The sequence below is a fragment of the Doryrhamphus excisus genome, chromosome 17 (assembly GCF_030265055.1).
Source record: "Doryrhamphus excisus isolate RoL2022-K1 chromosome 17, RoL_Dexc_1.0, whole genome shotgun sequence".
Classification (NCBI taxonomy): Eukaryota; Metazoa; Chordata; class Actinopteri; order Syngnathiformes; family Syngnathidae; genus Doryrhamphus; species Doryrhamphus excisus.
In genome coordinates, this window is record NC_080482.1 from 1,237,098 (window position 1) to 1,261,009 (window position 23,912).

At 44.3% G+C, this 23,912-nt stretch overlaps 2 protein-coding genes across 9 annotated transcripts in view; both read left to right on the top strand.

Moving 5' to 3' along the window:
- Positions 1–10,535, top strand: part of cobl (cordon-bleu WH2 repeat protein) — a 39,402-nt gene extending 28,867 nt beyond the window's left edge. For 4 of the 6 annotated variants that reach the window (XM_058053643.1, XM_058053649.1, XM_058053648.1 and 1 more), the window contains 7 exons: positions 1,063–1,381; positions 3,401–3,498; positions 5,227–5,364; positions 5,470–7,121; positions 7,239–7,346; positions 7,966–8,271; positions 8,923–10,534. In XM_058053643.1, the coding sequence (XP_057909626.1) occupies positions 1,063–1,381; positions 3,401–3,498; positions 5,227–5,364; positions 5,470–7,121; positions 7,239–7,346; positions 7,966–8,271; positions 8,923–9,000 (2,699 nt within the window). In that variant the 3' untranslated portion in view covers positions 9,001–10,534. The other 2 variants (XM_058053647.1, XM_058053646.1) reach the window with 2 other exon arrangements.
- A 2,354-nt stretch (positions 10,536–12,889) lies between these two features.
- The window catches only part of LOC131105070 (growth factor receptor-bound protein 10-like), a 54,761-nt gene continuing 43,738 nt past the window's right edge, over positions 12,890–23,912 (top strand). For 2 of the 3 annotated variants that reach the window (XM_058052804.1, XM_058052805.1), the window contains exon 1: positions 12,891–13,128. The gene's annotated coding sequence lies outside the window, so the exon portion shown is untranslated. Of the gene's footprint in view, positions 13,129–23,912 lie in introns of all 3 variants that reach the window. The other variant, XM_058052806.1, reaches the window with a different exon arrangement.

The following is a 23,912-nucleotide window of genomic DNA, read 5'->3' on the forward strand; positions in this document are numbered from 1 at the left end:
AACAGATGAACTGGAATTGTTTGTAATAAAGGATTTCAAATAAGATTGCGAAGGCTGCGACAGACCTGTATGACAAAATATTGTCTTTAAGGTATTGCAATAAGTGAAGCATGTGCCTGATGTCTGACACTTCGTATGCGGCAATGTGTGCACGTGTGTGGATGTAGCTGCCATGACTAAGCTGTTTTTGGAAATGAGTTTGGAGTCTCGATAGCCTTGAGTCATCGCCACATCATGACCTGACGGACTAAATATACATGCACACGCACACACAGAGCACACAATCATTAATAGGAGCATTACAACCAAGGTTGCGCTCCCGTTTCCAAGAACTCTCTATTGAGCTCACACTTCTGTGCACGCTGGCCAGCCTGCAGGAAAGCCAACAAATGCTACATTGTTCTCTTGGCCGAGTTTAGTTAGTGACAGTGACAGACTAAATAGGTTCCCCCCAAATCCACAAAACTGACCAAACTGTACTAAAGAGATGACAGGGTATGAATCAATAGTGTCTTCCCTGGAACCTAAAACAGTACTGTAAAAAAGTCTAATTAAAAGGGTTTGTTTACTGTACTTGTACCCACACATCATTTAAGTTGTTTTATCAAGCCACAAGTGGTTGTGCACGGAGCTCGTGTTTGTATATTTGGCTTGTGTTTTTTCTGGTTTGTGTGTTTGTGGTGTCAGAATGAATGTTGAAACTAACATAAATACTTCCTCTGTTTTTTTTTCTTTCCCCGTCCATTTCTTCCCTGTTAGGATGTTGATGCTGCATCATGTGCTTCTTTTCAAACAACTGTCTTCTTGTGTTGGAAACTTGTCTTTGCGTTCGGCACTGCAGGAACTCCCAGCAGTTCAACCCAGAGTCCAACTCTGGATCAAATTGATTGGAAAGTTCTGTTTCTGTTCCGATCATAGCTTGTTCTTAGACGTTAGACGACTTACGTTTTTAATGCACTTTTGTGGATGTGGAGGTTGGAGTTGATTGTTCCTAACTGTACTAACTGCTACCATCCCTCCATTGAGCGACCCCTGAGAGTAACATGTGTTTGTCCTCTCCAGCCTGGCTGCACTCGATGCAGAGCACCGCAGCTCACGTCAAGGACCCAGGAAATAGAGGCCCCGAGGAGGAGAGACTGTCCCTGGGAAGCAGCAGTGGCAGCAGCCTCCCGGATCAAGGTTATGCCGCTTCTGAAGGAATGGTAGATGGTGACGACTCGGGCCTGGTGAGCTCTCCATCTGACACCCATCCCACATCCCCGGAGGGTAGTTTGTTTTTGGAGAGGAGCGATAAAGCCAGGCGAGAGAAGGAGTCTGGGCCGGTTCGGGACATTTCCAGTGACAGCGATGAAGGATGTGCCACCTGGAATTCAAACGACAGGTAAAGAGGTCATGGAAGGTTGTTTGAAGAAAGGTGCATGGGAATTAAACACGCCCCTTTGTATCTGCCAGATTAAAGTGGTCATGACGCCAAAAAAAGCGGAAAATCAAACCCAGGTTTTCCCGATCTCCATGCTAACCACACGTCCACCGTGTGGCTCAAGGAGAATGCTACTATGCATATTTACTTAGAGTATTAGAGATTTATGCTATAGCTGGCAGTGATTCACACTGACAGATTGACATTTGGCATGAAAGCCCATATTCTATTAAATCTATTTAAAAAACTAAGGGTGAAGATCCTGGTCTGAATCAAAGAAAGATAATCGTGACAGCTGATGGTTATTATCACCCTCATCAAATGCAAATTCAGTCCCAAATTATCATCTTTACCCGAGGCAGTTTTAAAACAAGTGTCCTCCAAATGAGCCCAACAAAATACGGAAGAATTGCCTTCTTTTAAAATATGAATAGGCTTTGTCTGCTTGAGTGTTTGAGCAAAAGCCTGCCACGCAACAAGCGGACGTAATATCAGAAGATATACGTATAACAGAAAAATAAAAAAATGCAACACAACGATATGAAGCCAATGTAGTCCAAGAGGGAGCGTTATCAAAGTCACGTCAACATTCAAGCACACATCTAACACAGGAAATATGCATTTTAATGTTGTTTTGCATTGCGGAAATATCAATTTTAATGTCTTTTTGGTGTCATGAGCACTTCAATGTTGATGGAACATCGAGACGTTTCTTTTCTAACTTGCTGCATCTCCGTATGCTCCAATCTCACTTTGGAAGCCAAGCATCTGCCAACAACAAATATATGACTATTTATCAATTTCAATAGGCAAGAGAGATGCATGCCTTTCTTTTTCTTGTTAGCGTTGGAGCCACTGACTTGGTGATCAATGTCGTGCCAGTGTTTTCATCTGAAGAGTCACCCATCACAGTTCATTTTTAGAAGCCTCAGCAGTTTTTAGCGTGCCAGCTGTAATAACAAGAATGCTTCTCACCATGTGTTTGTATTCAATATGTAGCCAAAGCTGACATTTTCAACCTTTTAGTTCTGGGTTGGAGTGGTTCTGCTTGAAAGGCCTTTGTGCAAAGTGAGTGGTATCCCATCCAGTATGAATGGTATCACATCCAGTATGAGTGGTACCCCAACCAGTATGAATGGTATCCCATCCAGTATGAATGGTATCCCATCCAGTATCAATTGTATCGCATCCAGTATGACTGGTATCCCATCCAGTATGAATGGTATCCCATTCAGTATGAATGGTATCCCATCCAGTGTCAATGGTATCCCATCCAGTATGAGTGGTATCCCATCCAGTATGAGTGGTATCCCATCCAGTATCAATGGTATCCCATCCAGTATCAATGGTATCCCATCCAGTATCAATGGTATCCCATCCAATATGAATGGTATCCCATCCAGTATCAATGGTATCCCATCCAGTATCAATGGTATCCCAACCAATATGAATGGTATCCCATCCAGTATCAATGGTATCCCATCCAGTATGAGTGGTATCCCATCCAGTATGAGTGGTATCCCATCCAGTATCAATGGTATCCCATCCAGTATCAATGGTATCCCATCCAGTATCAATGGTATCCCAACCAATATGAATGGTATCCCATCCAGTATGAGTGGTATCCCATCCAGTATCAATGGTATCCCATCCAGTATCAATGGTATCCCATCCAGTATGAGTGACCTAACTGTTGTCATTAGCAACTATTCCAGGAAAGCTCCAGGGAACTTTTTTCTGAAAATGGCGGCCCTTCACGTGTTTCTTTTGAAGACATTGTATTTGATTTGGTTGTTTTGTTTTCAGTTTGCTATGACTGAAATGTCTTTAAGATGAGTATGGTACATTTAACCCTTCATATAAGCGAATCCTATCAGTACATCACAGACATCATGCTGTGAAGAGAACATAATCCTAGTTGGCTGCATGCCCTTATATCTTTTTGCATGTCTTCTGATTCTTTATCCTTCTCTGTCACAGTCACATCAAACTGCAGGCAAAGTCAGGCAGAGTAAAAGGCACCTATGAAGACAAATATAAATGGCTCCATCAGGCCAATTTGGCTGCAGACCTTTCAGGTGAGGGTTCTACGACTAACACTTACTGAGCCGTCAGATAATGATACTGCTTTGATTATATTGTAGTACAGGTGGTCCTTGGTTTACGGCGGTTTGTGGTTTATGTATCATAAATTGCCCGGATGGTGTAAGGATGACGAGGAGGAGGTTGAATAGCGATCTTTGTTGCAAAAAACAAAACAGGCTACTGTCGGCTGAACCGCAACATGTTAGGAACCTGCGGCATACTGGTTCCCTTCTCTCCTTCTCTCCTTGCCTCCTTCATTCCCTTATTACATTGTCTTGATGTATAACCTCAGACGGCCCTGATGTGGAATCATCGCCACATCATCTTTGATGGCTGGAGTGTGAGATTGACCTCCATCCCCACCGGAGTCCCGCTGCATTTCTCACTGCCCAGCCTTCCGCCCACGGAGGATTCCCTCCACGCATATTCCTCTTCTCGCATTATTAACCAATTCTTGTCTTTGGCTGATACTAAGGTGTCACGAGGACATCATTCAGTGATCCTTCAAAGTCTAGCCAAGTCCAAAACAGCGATGCCGGAGAGAGCCAGAGAGGAACACAACTTTGGGGCTTTATGAATATCAGTCTGGCCTGTCCAACGCCCGACCGTCTTTCATGCTCTGACCAGCGACATGCTTGGGACTTCTTGCTTTTGTTTACTTACCTGACATTTTCATGTCATCTACACATTCATGAACACATTTCTAATGTTTGCCAGGTTCTCCAGTGCTTGCTGGAGAACTGACTGCTGTCAAAGCATTTCAATTCCTGGGCTACCTTCTGGGAAAAGGCTGTCTAGGCGGACTGAGAAAATAAAGGCTGGGCGGAGAAGCTAACACCTCAGACCAGGAAGGAGCTGCAGCGTTTTCAGCCACGTGGGATTCCCATGTGGCATTAATATGGACAACAGCTTCAGTTGGAACCACCAGGCAGAAAAAGCATTCCAGGAGCTTAAGCAGCTGTTTACCACCGCCCCAATCCTGATCCAAGCTGACCCTTCCAGGCGGTACGTCGTTGAAGTGGACGGCGTCGACACCGGCATCAAAACAGTGTTATTCCAAAAGGATGAGGATCAAAAGCTGCAGCTATGTTTTATTAACATTTTTATAACGAGCAGTTGGTGGTCAGAATGGCCCTGGAGGAGTGGCACTACCTGTTGGAGACCCCCACCTGCCGACCATTCGTCCTTGTGTTCTTGACGTTCTACCTCGTGGTTAGGGAAGGTTACATCCCAGAGTTCTTGAACATCCTGCTCTTTGATCCTTGACCTGTTTGTGACTTCCAACGCTCCTAAACAGACAATCCTGGGGCCCGGGTACTGTCCCTCTCTCCCCTCCCCCTTGCATCTTCCATTCCCTTATTACAGCGTCCTGATGTATGCTCTGATGTGGAAACATCATCACATCGTCTTTGATGGCAAATCCCTAAAGGCTCCATCGTTTGAAGCCCAGCCTTGGCTGCACTGCCTACCAAGGATTTCCTTACTCCTAATCTCGTACTCCTCGAATCAATAAATTCTCGTCTTCTGCTCACACTGAAGTGTCTGAATTTTGGAGTTGCCCACGACCCCAGTACCAATCTTTGACATCGAGGACCACCTGTAATGTATTCAACAACCATGTCTGCTAGTGTTATTGCAGTTAGTGTTAATTGCATCATTACTTAACCATAGATACGTTTTTAAAAGAATACACATTTACAAAACTACCTTTGTTTCCGCAGCGATCCATCGGGTGCCTGTTTCTGTAGTGGACATGGATATACCGGTCACTGCTATAGATGAAATAGTGGATGACCATCAACCTGGAGAGGGAAATACGGCAACAGTACTCACTGACATGAAGTTGTCTCACAGGAAAGGTAGGAAGAACAACCACCCAATCTAGTCCAGTTGTGGCCATGTAAAGCAGCACTAATAATGCATCAAAGGTTGTTGAGGTGATTATTTTCCCCTTTTCATCACAGGTTCAGAAGGTGCTGCAGAGTTGCGCAACAAAAACAACAACGCTTGCACAGCGTCTACTAAAAGCATTGTGAATGCCAAGCACGTATCTAAACCTGATCAGTATAGAATGCCACTGGAAAAGGGGCCAAGTGTTGACTCAAAGGACAACACCATTTACAAAAGAGCACGAGACCAGATGACTAAAGATGTGAAGGATGATAAACAATCATTTTCAGTCAATAAGTCCCCGGAATCGAGCAACAACATGATAAAAAATCAAAGTCTCAGATCTGATCTAAAGAGTAAAGCTGATTGTTTACCTCAGGACAGTTCCGTTCGACCCCATGCTAGCCAGCGATCATTATCCACGGAAGGGGGGGGCACTCATAGTGTGTACCCAAACTCCAGCTCTAATGTTGTGCAAAGGAAAGTTACTTGCAATCCCACCTCTCGATTTGGTATGAAAACGTTCACTGTTGTTCCTCCCAAACCGTCGGTCATGCAAGGTGCTCCGCAAATTGCATCTGCCCCGTTAACTGCTGGTGCCATTAAGATTGACGAGCAAGGAAATATCATGAAATGTGCCGGTGGCCACCACAGCAAAGGAGTTGAGCCCACACAGTCTGGGATTCCCAGCACCGATGGCGCCCCCCTGTTGGGAAAAGCCAAAGCTTTTTGGAGCTCCAGTGAATGTTCAGGTCCTTGTAGCAAAGGCGTGACTGACAAGGCAAAGGGGAGCTTGGAAAACTTGAAAACTTCAGAGACCACATTGAGCACTGACAGAAGAGAACTTGTGAAAACCCAACACAGACTGAATAATCCGACGGAGTGTACCCAGTTCAAAGAGACAGATCGTAAAACCAACCAATCAACAACGACTATTGTCTCTGCTAAACAGCAACAAGCAGAAGTGAATAATAATACTTCAGTACCCGCAGGTTTTAAGCAGCCACCACTTGCTCCTGACCTTCACGCCTTCCTCAAAACGTCCAGATGTACCTCCAGTCAATATGTGGCGTCTGCCATTAATAAGTACACCCCCAAGACCGCTACGAAAACCAACATTGTGTCTTTCCCTTCGCAGTCCAGTCCTCTAACACAACCCAAAGTTGCCTTCCGTTCGCTGGGTCACTCAATCCAAGTCAATCCACGACAGTCCTCCAAGATCTCTTTGATCGATAATAAGATGAGTCAATCTGAGCACCCTGGTCCCGTGAGGTCCAAGAGCTACCCCGAATTTGTGTCAGATAGCCAGAGACAAGTCAGAGAAGACAAGGGAGGAAACTGTGTTGAATCCACACAAGGCAGTTCCTGGTCACTCGGGCTCGTGTCGGACAAAATTAAACACTTTCAGTCAAGTGGTGTCACTCAAACAACCATGACTGATGGCGGCGTTAGACAAGTCCAGAATTATCAATGTAGAAGCCCCACGACTTCTCATAGTAGTCGTCTTCACTCAAGCTCGTGTCTGACAGCCGCTGACCCACAACCACAACCACTACGTAGAATGTCGGACAGTGCTGTCACTCAGGAACCTTCACCCGTGAACCTGTTTGGACCGGTTAAAAAGTTTAGGCCAGTGATCTGTAGATCTATTGAGAGAGAGACCTCTCTGCACACCAACCTAATGGAGGCCATCCAAGCAAGTGGTGGCAAGGACAGGCTCAAGAAGGTGAGCTCTTCGTCACTTTTGGATGAGATGTATGTGATAGAAGAGTTTGGCTTTGATGCTTTCGTCTTTGGGCAAGAAGACACTAATCTACATTTCCTCTTCTGTTGACATGACTAGATATCCTCATCTGGTCCCAGAAGCAAAGAGGCCTCTTCTGATGACGGTGATAGATCTGCTCTTTTTTCCGCCATTAGAGCCCAGAGCTGCTGTGAAAGGCTAAGGAAGGTAAAATACTCCAGAGTCTAGTTAGTCAGTTCCACTGGACCATGTCTGTCAACTCCAGGTCTTGGTCGTAGAAATAACCACCAATGGTATAGAACAATGGTTGATGTGGTTCCACAGTGATTCACTAATGGGGGGGTGCCCCCATGGGGGAATATTAGCCATTAGCATTAGCGATTAGCATTGTGGTTTTGAAAACCTCCAAATGAGTCCATGGGGAAAATGACATGACAGATCATTTAGAACCGCTGGGTTGACACTTTCAGATCACAGCCACATGGGTCTGGGTTTGAATCCCACTTTTGACCTCTCTGTCAAGTTTGCATGTTCTCGTGCTTCCATGTGTATACCTGGGTACTCTGGTCTTCTCTGGCACGAAAACATGCATGTTAGGTCAACTGGAAGACCGACCCCATAAGGGTAAATGTAAGCGGGAATGTGTCCTGTGGTGACTAGTGACCTGTCCACCGTGTACCCCGACTCTCGCCCAAAGTACTCAGCTTTAGATTGCAATGTAGACCATGAGAGTTACGTTCACAGCCACAAAACTGTTGTCCTGACTGACATCCTACCATTTAATATTAATGCTGCATCTTTGTTTGGCTTCCTTGTGTTCCTCCAGACTAAATCAGAGGCTGCTGAAGAGCTACAAAGGTTCAGGATGGCAGCTTCTGAAGAACAACAAAGGGAAGATTTTCCCTCTCCTTCATCAGCTTCTTTGGCTTACTCTTCTCCTGTCTTCGCATCTCCACCGCTGCTGCTACCCACCATGTTTGCATCTCACCAACAACCTCCTTCCTTCGTGCACCAAGTCCAGCAGAACGCTGTAGCACGTCCGAGTGCAAACGCCTTCATGAACCCTGTCATCGCCAGGGAAGCCATGATGGAAGCCATCCGCTCTGGATCAGCTGCAGAAAAGCTCAAAAAGGTCACTTGACTGTTTTTACTCTTCTACTTTGTACTGTTTAACTCATGCATTCCCATGCGTCACATTTCCAGTGTTCCTTCTGTCCCAGCTGTCCTGATTGCAGAGCAAAAGAAAACACAATCCAAAATAAAGCCAAGTATTACCATTAGCCCTGCAGGTGAAAGCGCAAAGCGGCATCATTGAAATAAAAGACGTCTTATCGACAATGGAGCAAGAAAGTCCTCACCATAGAAACGTGTCCTCGTTCTTCATCTTTCATCCTTTTCCGTTCGGCGAACAAATGGGCTCACCTCAGATTCATCAGGCTATGGACTTAAGAATATTTCCAAGAAGAGAAAGTTGACTTTTAGGGCAGATTTCCATGTGATTTGCACATTGTTGTGATTGAGTCTGCACCAAAGTAGAGTGGGAAGAAAAGAACTATTAAAAAGCCAACAACATTGAATAGGCTATATCCGTGGTTCCCACACTTTATTTATGTGTGACTGCATGGGAAATAAAGGCGAGTAATGAAATGAAATAAAGAGCTACCGGCCTTAACGGGCTGTTTTTGATGACCCTGCTCGTGAGACAATCTGAACAGTCCGGTTGGGATAGGTTCAATGCCCATCCAATTATTTGTGTGTGTTTTTGTTTTTTCCCCACATGTAGGTGGCCGCGCCCACAAAGACGGTCCAAGTGAACGGCAGACTGGGAACGATCTGTTCAAGCTCCAAGCTCTCGCAATAACCAGGCCATCAGAACAAGAAGTATTGACTTTAAGTTGAGTTTTATTTCTCCAACGTGGTCACTGATGTCCGTCAGCGACTTCCAATGTGTGACTACGGCAGATGAAAAGGAAAAAAGCAATATAAACGAGTGTTGATCTGAAAGTAACAACATGAAAGGAAACGGCTAGTTTAAGAATGCTAAACTTTCCAGGTGAAAGGTTTGTGTTTTTCATTCGGAAAATGGGATCAGTCAGCTGGAAGCTTCCCGGGCTTACGTGTATCTTCATCACATCATCTGGCTTCCACTTTTGGACGTTTCACTGGAAAGTTAGACAAAAAACAAGTGCCAACGAAAGCAGACCAGTCACATGCTTAGCGCTTCTTCCATAGCCTGCTCTTTTCCTTTTGTTTACCACGGCTGAGATCCGGATGCCTTCTGCTGCTGCTCAGTGTTACGTACATCAGGTTTGCTGTCAAATTCCCAATGCGGTGCAATCGCTTGACTTGGATTTGAGTTTCTTAGCGCTAGTACAGAATGCCAACTGACAGGAGGAGCGAAATAGTTGTAATCTACAAGTGCCTGTTGTCTTAGATGCGTGACGTGCTCGTGTTTGGATTGAATGATACACAGGAGGACATGCAATGTGAAACGTAATCTGCCCTTAATGTTAATAATATTTTGAAAAAGACGTTTATGAAATTGTAGAACTTGTGCAGAGATTAGTTAATGAGCAAATACCACAATACTAGTGTGTAGTGGCTTTGTCAGCAGTATCTACAGTTACTGCGTTTGTCTTCATATGTTTTTATTGCTGTATGAAAGGTTTACACTTTGGACTATTTTGCAATATTTGATTTGGGGAAAACCTGGCTGCCATTGGTGATTTGCGGCTTTAGAACTGTAGTGAATCTGTTTTATTGTCCGTGTTAAGTCTGACATGCCTGCTGCTGTCATAAATCCATTTAAGTGAAGAGATTTCATATACTAGCGTATGTTCAATTTTACATTCCAGATAATAAAAAGCCTGTTTCTTTCATTCTTTGACTGATTTTTTTAATGCTAGAAATGGAAAAGCCCACAGCTCAGTTTAGTCGATTTTGTAAGCTATTGAAAAAATATTGCTGAAATCTTTATTAAATGTTATTTCATTGGTGTTGGAGGGGGTTATAAACTATTGCTTTTTGTTTTTCTTGGTTGTACACTTATTTTGTCTACCTAATGTTTGATTGAATAAATGATTTTGTAATGGACAAATGTCTCCAAATGAGCAACGGTGAGATGCAGTGATTGTAAAAGCATGGCTGGATGTTTATTGTAGCGTTTCCAGGAGTCCGGCTTGATGCTTCTCATCCTGCTGCCCTATAAATATACTCTTTCAACATCTTTCTGGACCGACCACAGTCGAGTTGCTTTTCCCGGCAGCAGCTCAGCACCCTGACTCATCACTGTGGCTGCACAAAACCGCTCCGCCAGAACTTTTACTCAGCACTGCGTGTCGCGCTTCCAGATAGAGCAACATACTTAGGAACAGATAACATGACTTTTGACTTACAGTCATCTTGTGTCTTCATGTTTCGCCATTGATTGCCACAAATCATTTTCAGAAACAGTTGGGGTGCTTAAGTTTGGATTTTCTGTCATTTACACAAAATGATAAATGTATACGTACTGGACCAATATTTATTTGAGCCTTTCTTTTCCTGTGGACTGACACCTCTCCAGCAGATATCTGCAGATGTGTGTTGGATGGCTCTCGGCCTTTCCTTCCCTTCTGCACCGGCATAGCAAGCCAATGGTGCAAACAGCAGCGTGTGGTGCATTCAAACGTCAGACATCAAACATTATTTCTAAGGGTTTTTTGCATGATCATCCTAGTCACCCGTTGAAGGACCCAGCTGTTACCACGCAGACCAGGGCCCTCCATCCACCTGAGGCTCCAGTGTTCTACTGAATGGAAAAGCACCCCAGATCATGATGGACCCCCTTCCACTGTGCCGGGTAGCAAACATCTCAAGTGGGATCTTGTCATTCCAGTGACGTTGGAAGACATCTGGACCTTAAAGGTTTCATTTTTCCTCATCAGAGAATAAAACTTGCTCATTTTCAACTGGTCTTAGATTTTGACCAGGTCTTTATTTTCACCTCAAGGTTCCATTTAAATCTTCCCATCCCGTGTCCGTGTCGCCAGTGTCGGAGCGTGACGAGTGAAGGGACTATTGTGGTGTAACGTTACGCAGAACGTGCTCGTTCTTAAATGACAGATACTTTATGAATCATGAAAACCTTTAGAATTTCCTCCACCAAAAGTGTCTCCATCCGTGGTCCTGCGAGACACGTTTGGTGAAAGCCTTCGACTGGCCTCTCATGTTGCACCGCTTTGTTATGAGTGATGGACACGGTGACACTCAGAACCAGCGGGGGGGGCTACATTGACTTTGTTTCACGTGTTTGCTTGTCTACAAAGTAACTGATCAATCAATTGAAACAAAGGCCTGTGTGATGAATGTTGAATGTCTGATGAGGTGAGATGGGCCGCAATGCGTGTTGGGGGGGGGGCGTCGCGTCTCCGCGCCGGTCTTACTCCTACGCACCAGGATTAGCTGGTTTCAGGCTATGACTGATAAATGTGCAGCTTGAATTTTTGTTTGCCCTTTGTTTCCTTCTATGTATACCGAGGTGTTTCTTCAAGCCACAGTGTGACCCCCCCCCCCCCCCCCCCCCCGTCCTGATCCAGACACGCTGTTGACGACTGATGACCTCTTGCACTGCAGACTCCCATGGTGGGTTCCCATGACGTCTCATAGGCTTGGTGGAAAATCAACAGTATCTCTTTTTATTTACCGTGTTGTATTCAATGTTTTAAAATACATTTAAATTTAAAACATACATTTTATACATTTTAAAATATGTGGCCTTCATGGCTCTCAGGGGTCCCCCACCCCTGGTCTAAAACCTTTTTTTTTTTAACCCTTCCAGCGAGTCTAATGCTCCTGTTGAGACTGGTGCAATTCCAAACAAATGACATACACCAGTTTAAGAGGGGACAGAGGGGAAACCAATAAAAGCCCATGGTTGGATAGCCTGGTGATAGACAGGAGAAAACAATAATAATAATACCAGGATGGCAGGACAGAAAGAGGGGAGCAAAAAGCCATAAGAATGCTTACACCTGCCACTGCTTGCTTTAAAGGCGGGGCAAACAGACATGAAACGTTGAATTCATGGACCATGCTATATATATTTTAATTTTATTATAATTTTCATTATAAATGTTGATAGTTTTATTCATCAACAGTCATTGTCCAACTACCAAATGACAGGAGTTACCAGTCCTAAGCAGCAAAACATGTCCTAACCTAAACTTCCTGGTGCTGCTCTTCCCACTCACATAAACATCAGAGGGGCTTACGCAACACCCCCCCCCCCCCCCCCCCCCAATGAATAAAACCCCCAACAGTGCCGGGAAGGTAACCGGAGCAGTGAGATATGACCCCATCCAACAGGATTATTATTATTTTTGGATTTGTGGCAGATTTAATGTCAACAAAGTTTTTCGAAAGACTTAATAAATACAATAAATATGGTGGATGCGCATGCTCCCTTCAGGGTATGTACGTGTGTTGCATAGCGTTGGAGTGATCGTAAATGTAGAGATGACAGGTTGTAAAAAAAACTATCAAAATGTTTGGTGCATAACTTTAGTCGGTCCTACACTTTTTACAACCGGTGCCTAGAACGCGCAATATACAGTTGTAAGATTACACAGAAGGGATTCTGTGGACACGCCCTCGGTCCCAGCAACCCTGAACGCAGCATTAATGGCATTGAAGTGCCCTCGCTTTTGAGGGCGTGGCTAGTTGGCGGGGCGGACCTCCTGGCGCGCACGCGGGCATGTGAGCCTGCGCGCGCGCACGCGTGTGTGTATCCCTGCTCTCCCGCATGAGATGACCTGACTCGGGAATCTTCGGCGTCACAATTCCTTCGCTCCGTTTGCTTCCCTTCCATCCGCCGCGGCTCCTCTCGCCGCTTCCGTCTACTCGGGAATGTTGGCCGCAGCGAAGTGAGCCGAGTGCCGGGTCCCTTTCGCCTCCACAGGGCCGTGCGAGTCCGCGAGGGTCGTAGCTTGGCTGGCTGACCGGCTGTGAGGTGAGTGGTACCGGATGAAGACGCCGCTCCCCCCCCGCGGACTCGGTGTCAGCCTGCGGGCAAACTTTCAACTTTTGTCGGTTGTTCAACTTTCTATGAACTCTCGAAGGACTCCGCTGTACCCGCAGCACTCGTAGCGCTTCTGTTGGACTTTCCTTCACCTTCTCCCCCCGCGTTGAAGCTCCATTCAAGCCTGGCTCGGTGCTACTTGGACCCCGGCGGTGTCCGCCTGCCAGCATGTCGTGTTGACGATTGCGTAACAGCAGCTTCGAGTAGCACATAGCCCACTTTGCGGTGGGACGCCTGCGCCCCCCTTCAACAATTTGGCAGCCTTTTAGGGGGTGGGAAATTAGAAAGACAGAGGCGTTTTCCCAGGAATACTCGCCTTGTCCCACGGCATGGGTGCAGAGTGGAATCCCAGTGATTCCCAGACACATTCACTATGGGATGAGCCGATTGTGCTTTATTGCTCCAATATCTGTGAACCAAAAATGTAATATAACCTTTACAAGTGAACTTACTTTGACCTTCTCTAAAGTTGTTTAAAGTTGCAGTACTTTTTGCACCACTTTTTATCCTCTAACAAGGACCTGAATGGAAACATGTACCACAGGTAGCCTGCTGGATGACTAACAAAACAAGAAAACTAATCTGTGTAGCTCTGTGGCTACCTGATGGTGACGCCACTTCCCTCTGGGAACATCGTCACAGTGATGGATGGATGGATGGATGGGTGGGTGGGCGTTGTCATGGTCTCATCGTATTGTTTAAATGCCGATTTTAAGTGAACCAGCAAATGTGTTGGTTGATTCATAGACCATAGACTGTTGGGAATGTTGCTGTTCGGGTCCTTTTAGAGAAGACTACTTTGTGCAAAAAGTACTGCAACATGACAGTTGTACATGGTGGTACAGTGGTTTATAATGTAAACCAGAATAACTAAACTAGAATCTAAGGTAGGGGCACCACAAAAAAATGGCAGGGCCGGGGGGTCAATATAAAGCTGGTTGGAATCAGGCAGAGCCACATACTTGCTCACGGTGCAACAAAATTAAAACTTATTTCCAAATGCCAGCAAGGCATGCTGGGTAGTCCAGCTGCAACAGCAATATGAGCATGATCCATCCATCTATTTTCTATGCCGCTTATTCTCACCAGCGTTGCAGGGGGGTGCTGGAGCCTATCCCAGCTGTCTTGGGGCGGGAGGCGGGGCACACCCTGGACTGGTCACAACACTGAAAGTTCGGACTGTGTTAACTCCTCGTTTACTGCTCTGAAAACCTCCTCAACATATTTTGTAATCAAGTAGAAATGCAACAAACACAGCAAAATGACGCTTGGTGGGCCTGATGTGACCCGTGGACTGCAGTTTGCCCACCCCTGATCTCAGGCTTCACTAAACACAGATGTTCCCATGTGTATATATTCAATTCCGAGAGGAAAACTAAGTGTTTTATTTCAAATTTGATATGGATGCCAGCATTCGCCACCAGTTTTTCAATCTGCCAAGGATCGCATGAGCTGATTTCACAAGGAACTCTAGTAGGATGGAAGACATAACTTCTCGTATTCGCACTTCAGCTTCTTCTGAAGTCGTCGGTTTGGTAGAATAGACCTGCCCTTTTTTATCCAAACCCAAAGAAAAAAGTGGCAGGGTGTTAAGTCAGGACTTCTGGCAGGCCACTCATGTGGACCAGGACCATGGCGACCCATCCATCTCCAGAGGAAGGGGGCAGTCAGTCATTCCCAAACGGCAATAACAAAAAAGGAGCGGCATCTTGCCAGAAAATCAAATCTTCAATATTCTCCCAAGTAGTGATAAGCGGCCAGCATGCTGAAGTGCCTTTGGGCATTGATGATATCGCCCAGGATGACGGGTGATGTGCCGCTAGCTGGGCCCGTTCTTGTAGGATAAGAAAAATGTCCACCATTTTTGTTGGGCTTTCTCATTTTTAAACAAAATAATCCATCTGAAAAGAAAAGAACTCAGATTTATTTCCCATAAATTAGAAGTATTTTAAAAGGGCGAGTTACTTTTCAATCATGCTGTGTAATTCAGAATATAAACAATAATTGGACAAAACAATTGGAATCATATGTTATGTTATCCAGCAAAAAGATGCTCTTGCAAAGATGATATGATAATTATTAACTTAACACAATTATTTGCAAATGGTGTATAACTGAAGATTATTCTCAGGGGTATTTCTAATACAGTACCTTGCCCCTTCCGTGAAGCTAAAAAAGGAAACCAACTCCCCCTCACCATCCTGCAGTCCACTTCCATACCACTACAACCCCGATTCAAACCTTTCTGCTAGCGACAATGAAACTCTTTGCATGTGTAAACTCTACTGTATGTTTTTATGTGAGATCATGCCAAAATGCACATGTTGCTGTGAGTGAACTGAGATAAACGGGTCACACTAATCGGCATAAAAAGATATGGAGAGGAAGAGAGCCTGATTATGATCTTATCTAACAAAGTCACTCTTCATAAAAAGTCTATGCTGCTTTGTCATTTTGGGCTCCCTTCCAAATCAACTTTTATGTTTACAAATAAAAAAAAAAGTTGCACAACATGTGACATTTCTGACGGCATTCAATCCTCTATCCTCTGCAGGATAGGTGGGGGTACTGAGATTCAGGGGGGGCGTTGACTGGAGGGAGGGGCTCCACTTGATTTTTGTCATATGATTACCACTACTGTCAAAACATGAATTCACCTGTATTATACAATCTCTCCCCCCTCATTTAGCTATACGGGTGTAAGGTAACCCCAATATTAGCAATACCTCCTTGTATATAATAAAGACCGAACCAAGCAAACTGAGCATTCTTATCTTAGTTAGGCCAGTATTTCTAAGGTACTATAACTTATTTAATTGGGTCGGTATTAAGCATGCACGCTGTTCGACGGTGTCCGGGGCGATCTGGTGTCTGGGGAGCCGCACTTTTTTGGGAATTTTGCCCATCAATCCTTATGTGAAACATGAACACATATAGCGCAAGAAAACAAGTTAATATGACCTAGCTAACAATGCACATCATTAGGACACACTTATTTTGACTCCAAAGCCGTCTAAAAAAACCTTTAAAAGCGTTTTATTGCATGTATCTTGCTGTATTTTGATGATTAAAACATTAGTGAAGTCACCAGTGAAGTTTCCAGTCCTCGGAAAGAAATATGTGTTTATGTTCACATAAGGGTTGTGAATGATGAAGTGCAGTTGCCCTTTAAGCTAAGACAACAGCTAAAGCTAGTCTGAACAGTGAGCCAGGCCAACGGCTGCTGTTGGCACTTGCGAGCCGTGTAAAGAGCAAATCTACTGTGAGGGAAATTGAGAGTTGATGGCATTGGACGACTATTCGTCTTCCACTGTGCACTTTATTTTTGGTTAGAGGCTCAAAGCAGGTCTGCAGCCTAACCTGTTGTGCAAGTTTTGTTTGTTTTTAGTTGTTTGGACAGCAATTTTCTAAACGTTTCATTTACATTTGACAGAACTTCCTCATGTGCAGTTAAAACAAAAGCTTGTATTGTTTTAAGTAAGTTTGGAACATTAAGATTTATGCTGTGGCAACCAGAAAATTGCAATTGGTGGTCAGCGAGGCAAACGATGCAATATGTTTGTTGTTACAGTTATGGATGCTGAGTATAGCAGAGTCGTGGTTTCATTATGGTACTTGGAAATGGAACTTTTTGTTTTTTTTGTTGTTCAATGCAACACGGAAGGATTCTGTCGGAGAATGGAATAGTGTCCGCCTTCCACCGTTCACCGGAATGTACCTTGGAGTGCGACCGACTGCACTCCAAAGTGAGACGGAATCCTTGAGATTGTTTAGAGTGAAGCTAGGTTGGCTGTGGTACTTGCTAGAAACTTTAGCCATTTAGTCTCTTCCAGCTAAGCATTGTGGGATCAGGTGACCGCTACCTTGGCTTAAAGAGGCTAAAGCCCAAGTCAGGTCTCGCTTGGGACTTTTTCTCATCTGTAACCGTTGAGGATTTCTCTTCCCTGCCTTCGCCCATTAATTCCTGCTTTAATTCCTGCTTTCGCTCAGTGATGTTGCGGTTGCATCCCTGTGCGCATGGCAGCCGCTCGCATTGTGGTTTGTGCTCACCCCCTCTACACCCCGCCTGCTATTTCAAGTCCTTGCTCACTAAGCACAGGCATGATGGGGCATGAACTCTGCAAGACGACAAGCTGCCAAAAGGCTGCTGACTGCACATATTGCTCATAATTATATGCACAAAGTGTACTCGTCTTTTTGCAGCATTCAAAACCCAAATGTTGTGTCTTGGGATAAACCGTTGAAAAATATGTAAAGCCATATTTGGCACCGATCTACCAGATTTTGGGGATGAAAATATTTGCTTGGTCGCAGTAAGACCGGTGATTTGTTAAAGCGCCAAAAGTGACACCTCATTTTAAATATACGCTTGTTTTTTGGCCACGCAAATATAGCGTTAGTGCCTCCTTGTCCGTTCTCGTATGCACGTACTTTAAGCTGCCATAAAAGTGGCGGAGATATCCTATTAACCGCTATTGGTGCAATCAGAGCTCGTGGCTGTGCTCTAGGCAGCATTCCATTGGGTCTTGCGTCAGCCAGCAGTCATTCAGCACTGGTTAGTCTAGGCTTATATACTGTTAATACCCCCTCCCTGATGTAATGACACCATTAACCAATGCCTGCTGGGGGACCTCAGCACAGTTCATGTCCGCCAACTGAGTGGCTCGAAAAGCAACTCCTTTCTGCTGCCAAATTCTCAGCTGGGACGCTAATGGTCAAAAGGTACCCCGGTGACATTGAACTCTGCTCTAGGTTTTTTGGCTAAAGTTTGACCTGAACTCGAAAACCACTTGTTGACCAGGTTTTGGATGGTTTCAAACATTCTGCAAACAGTCGTGTCATAGGTTTTATTGGTGTATATAGGTTTTATATGGTAACCGCCATGGAATTAATTTCTGCTTTGCAAGAAGTGTTTCTAAAAACCACAGCTCCCAGAGGACAGCTATACAAACCTGATTCCTGCTACTTTCCACGAGTGACCTAAGGCCATGCAACGCCTGCTTGTCTAACCTCCAGAGTGTACAATGGATCGGGTTTCTCACCGGCTGGTTTTGGTCCAAATATGGCTGAAACCCAAACCGGCGTGCGAGGCATGAGTGTTGCCTTTTATTATTCACGTAACTCAACACTTGATGGACTGTAGGCTCAGGTGGGCATGTGCTGAGGGTGTTGATGAAATGGTATCTCTTACACGTACGGAGGGTTTTTTTTAACACCTCGTGTCTGAAACTTGGCTCAGTTTATGTTGTTGCTTTGTTTATATCTATGCACTCTCTGCCCCGCCTTTTAACTCGCTCGCTACTCTTTTGTTGGCTCTTTCACCACCAAGCCTTGTCTTTTATCACTGAAATCGCTGGTATTGCTAAGTCAAATCAAGTCGTAATTTGGGTCTGTGTGGCCGCACGGTGTGATGCTGACGTATTTATGTGTTTTCCATCGTATATTGCCGGTATCGTGTGACCGTATACGCTACCAGTTTTTGCAACACTACGGCTCTCTGAAACATGAACCGCTGTTTGACACATTTGCAATGCGTGATGAAATCCCGTGGGGTGGCAAAAAGTCATTGGCTGTACGAGAAAGACCCAGACCCTGATGGTGTCTAGCCTAACTACACTAAGGCTATTTCTGATTGCACCACCAGGGGCATCAAGAAGTAAATGAGTCAGTTTTTCTCATTTGTACTGTTGCCCGTTTTTTTGTTTGTGCACCATCACTTGAACAAGCTTTTTCCAACAGTCTATGCTCGTGGATGGCATTGGAAGTGAAAAAGTTGGGTTTACAAAAAAAAATAGGGTTTACAATTGTGTACTTGGGTACATAAATAGAATAAATGGCTTTACCCCACAGTGGTCCCCACTTTTTATGATACAATGTCTAATGTAAAAAATATCTGTTGGTGTTGACAATGTCACTTCCAATGTGACTTTCTTTATATTGTACTCCTTTTAATGAGGCTCCGTGCTGCCTTTAGGTGTTTTTAAAGGTTGGGTCGTCCATGTAAGCGAACCCTTCCAATAACCGTCACCAATAACGCCATCTTGTCCACCATTTCCCCGAAGGCCAATGCATTCATCTTGGCCATTGCATAAGACTGGTTCTCTGGAGCAGTCCTAAAATCCTCATCCAATTAGGATTCCAAAAGGCCTTTCTCTCATAGACCGATGCTATTCAGCCTCCCCCGGCATGACATCAGGCCCTCTCTTATAGCCCCACTTTACGCTGCTGCCCTCAAATAATGCAAGCTGCCAATTAATGACTAATCAACATGTGCAACAAGCACATCCAGTGAGGAGTGACTACCATCTAATCTGCTGATTAAAACCGAATACAGAGATGCTCTGTTCCGCTCTGTCCATCGTTCCGTGTTGCGCTGCAGAATAAATCACCACCAGCCCACACACGTACATCCACGCTCACACCGTCAACCTCGTTGGAGACAGCTGAAAGCTGATAATTGGAATGAAAAGTCTCATTTAGAAGTTACTTAAAATACAAAAAGCATCACAATAAAGTGCTTGTTACTCTTGCGTCATGCCTGACAAACTGTACCGTCTGACCATATTTGACCTCAAGTTAATTATGCTTTTATAATTAAGTTTTATGTGATATCATTTGGCTATTGGTGGGACTGTTTGTCTTCAAGTTAAAGATATTACTATTGTTCTCCTTTGAATATGAGAAGGCCACCATACATTCAGCTAAAGATTACGGTGGACCAAAGCAGGACTAAAGGAGCAACCTAAGCTATTCACACATGCAGCCTGGGGTTGGTTCAAGGATTTCGCCCCTCGAGGGATGTTTTCCTTCACCAAGTGCTTGCTCATGTGTGCACGTGTCTTAAAAGAAGCGTGCTTATAGACCTGCAACATCTAACTTTACATCCAATACATCATGATCCATCATCTGAAGGTCACAGGAAGTTTTGATAACTCCCAGTACCACCCCCAGATAGTCTCAATGGAAGTGTCTGACCAGTTTAAACATATACACGTCAATAAATGACCTCTCCTCTCCTCAGGGGTTGAGCTAAGTTCACTCCATTCGCTCAAGTGGATTGTAGACTCCACGCCATGACTTGGATCGGTGCCATTTCTCAAATTAGGACCTGTTGATGTTGGGGATCGAATAGCTTCAAGATTGGGGAGGGGCCATGGGGACTGACACCGGGGCAAGACCAGATTTTGGAGAAGAGGGAGTGGGTGGGCGTGGGGCATCATAGTGGCGCTTGGGTCACTGTGGGAAAGTGCAGTTTTCCCTTACAATGCAATCATATTAGGGCTAAGCTAAAGTTCACTTTAAAGGTTGTTTACTTCAGGAAGTGCCAAACGACAAAGGCTAGATTTTGAGTGGGCTATTTGGGTCCGACGGTGACTGAGCTGATGAGAAAAAGAAGCAATTAGAAACGTGCTGTAAAAAATGGGTGAATAGATGCTGACAGAAAGTGGTGCACCCCTCCCCGGGGACCGCAATGGTTTAGTATTGTTAAGCGCATGCAGATTGTCATATTTATTTCTGTAAGACAGAGGTTTGGACTGCGGGATAAATCCTTGTTTTGTTGACGTTTCATGCTTTCAAAATGAGACCCTCCCAAAAACTGGTATTATGTCCCCCGTGGTATAATGTGGGACGGGTTGGAATCTTTGCTGTGGCCACCCTTGACAGGGAAAAGCAGAAAGTGAATATAAATAAATACAGTATGATATTCATACCATTTGTTGGCAGCTGCGGCATTCGTTCTAATCAATTCAATCAGGAAATAATGACCTTCATAATGACCTTACTTCATAATTGCAATCATAAGGAGAATAATACATTTTATTTTTACAGCGCTTTTCAAAAAACATATACGGGTGTACAAAGCAGCAAAATAAGAGTAGAAAGTGAAAACCAAAAAGCAGAGTTCAGGACAATTAGTCAACAGAAAGTGCATACCAAAGACTGAAGATTGATCTGAGGGTTGTGTATCTCGATGACATCGTGATATCCGGAGTGATTGACAGCCTTCAGTCAATGCAATCAAGCGGTCATGGTGATATCTTATGGCATGGCATTCCGTCTCCACCATCCACCCATTAGCCTGGGGGGTGGCGTTGCTGTATCGCCGGTGCATTTTCACCCAGTACCCGATATGGGAAAAAATGTGCTCCCTGCATTCCAAAGATGACTAAGCAGAGCGGAGCAGCGTAGTGTTCAGCTGTGTCCAGTCAAATTAACCCAAGGCACGGTGAGTAAGATGAACACATTTTACAATTGCATACACAAGGAGAGGAGTTGACACAGCTGCACAGCTGAGTTGGAAGCGGGCAGTTGCTGCTACTGAGCCCATGTTTTCTTAGTTTTGGATTATGAAAACTGGCAGCGAATGTGATGGTGTTGAATGAAACCCAAAGGGACACAAAGGCTTATTCTTCGTTCAAAATGAATGTCATTTACATGGCTACTCCGTTAGGTTTTAGGGTAGGGTCTACCAATGTGACTATACCATTATGACACAGTGTATACCCTGTGTGTCACAACAACGGTAATCTCTGTTTGGGACACTAAAAGCAAAGCAGATGGAGACACAAGTCATCAGAAAGACAGGTCAAGAGGACAGACAACCTTGACCAACAGCAGCCAGATAAAGTCACGTTTATGAGGTATATTTGCGGGTGCATCCTACTAGACGGCCATTTATTTTACTTTAGGCCTCTATATTGTCTGTAAGGTTAAAAGTTGAATATTTCAATGTGTGTCTCTTCAATGTGCTTTTATTGGACTCTGTGGAAAGGCCAAGCGGCCCCCATGAGGGGAAGATGCTGCAGGGAAGGCATTATTAAAGTTATGGCTTGAATAATTCATGACTGTATTCCAAGGTACAAAATAGCCAATGGGCGTGGTCGTATACAGAGATGCATATCCACACCATCTCACCCATAAGTCTCACCTTGCTCTTTGGGTCAGCACCCTTTCTTTGTACAGTATAATATGGCATCATTGATGGGCTGTAAGCTGATCTGCAGTCGCTACAGTGGACTTGCGGAACGCCAGTTATTCATACATCCTGTAGCTACTGGCATTCCATAAGAAAGTTGCTTTCTAAACAGAAGTTATTAGATTGGATGCTCTTGCAGATTCTTCCAAAAGACAACCATTTAGGAATTTAGTCTTATATGATACTTTTACTTTATACTGTTATATAAGGCAGTACAAGTGCTACCAGCTTGAGTTGCTGTGTCAGATGATATGTTCAAAAAGAATGAAAACTGCGCCTTCATGGTCTGTCTGATATGCTAGTTAGTCCCAGACATTGATTGATCCACCGCTGCGCAAAGGTGACGTGTTGAGAGAGATGTTTCCATCTACTGTTTTAATGAGGCTTTACTTTAAATAGCTCAGATGTGTGATGATCCCAGACTTGGCCTCTAGCCTCTCTTCAGCGCTGATCACCTTGCCATGTTAAAGCTAAACCTTTGGAGGTATAAGCACATATCAGCACATTAACCTTGAGATGGACTGAGTGTGTTGATCGCCAACACATGTTTATCTGATGGTACTGTTGACCACATTGATTTGGGCAGGAGGCGACGCGCAGGTTTGCTACGAGTCTCTAGGCTAATCTTTTCAAGGGCCTGTACTGTTTACATCCTACCTGCCACCTTGTACACATTTTGAGTACACTAAAATGGTTTCTACTTTGTAACTGGATATTGTACACTGTAATACTGAAGTGTAATAGTTCATTGCTGTTTTAATTAATTACATTTGCAGCCTGTGTCAGAAAATAAATACATAAAAATCCAAGGTTGCCAGGTTTGTCTTTGTCACATCTTCAATGTGCAAAGGTTTGGCCGTACAGATTCTTCAATATTGCATAGATTGAATCCAAAAAGGGCTCATATGCAATGTAAGGCCTGGGGGGGTTTTTGGAGTTTAGCTACCTTTCACGTATCTGGGGTGTTATTCCTGGCCAATGCCCCAAGACACAGCCGCTGGAGATCTCCAGTGACTGTCCCGAGCAATCTGGAGGATTTAAGTTGAAAAACACGCAAAAAAAAGGAAATTGGGAACACTTTTTCACACCACTGTGTATCGTTTCTATGACACGTTCCTGCAGCTTTTTGGCAGTCCAGTTTTGAAGAAAAGCCAGAGTAGAGTGGAGTTGAAAATCCTTCGACTCCTGTGACAACCGAAATATAATCAACGTACAGTTGAAGTGTAGCTCGTCAGCAACTCCATGGCTTAATGAGGAGTCGTAACACTGCGTGACGCAGTGTGACGCACACTCATTACACGCAAGTCCATTCACCAGTCTTTGACAGACCCTTGCCAATGTCTTTGTTAAGATTGCATTCATGGTTTCATCATTATTTGGGAGCAATTCTAAAGCTCCTAAAAAAGAGCAGAAAAATCAGGTTAGCTGAAAGGAAACTGAAAATAAACGACTTCTAATCACAGCAAAACACTGGATGATTTTTTTAGCAGACCAACAATAATAAAGGCTTTAAAGGGCAACATTGATTTTCATGGTGAAGTTAACGTTTTTTCATGACTTCCACTATTCTCCTTCGAAGTCTTTTAAGGTCCAGGCAGATAGACGTCCTATTTCCCTTGTTAATGATGGAAATTGGTAGCGGACAACTACAGTGTTTTTTTTTATGTTAGGATTTTACACTGCTCGATCATCCAGGGACAACATGATGCACCACTTTTAAAAGAACTTCTGAAAGAGT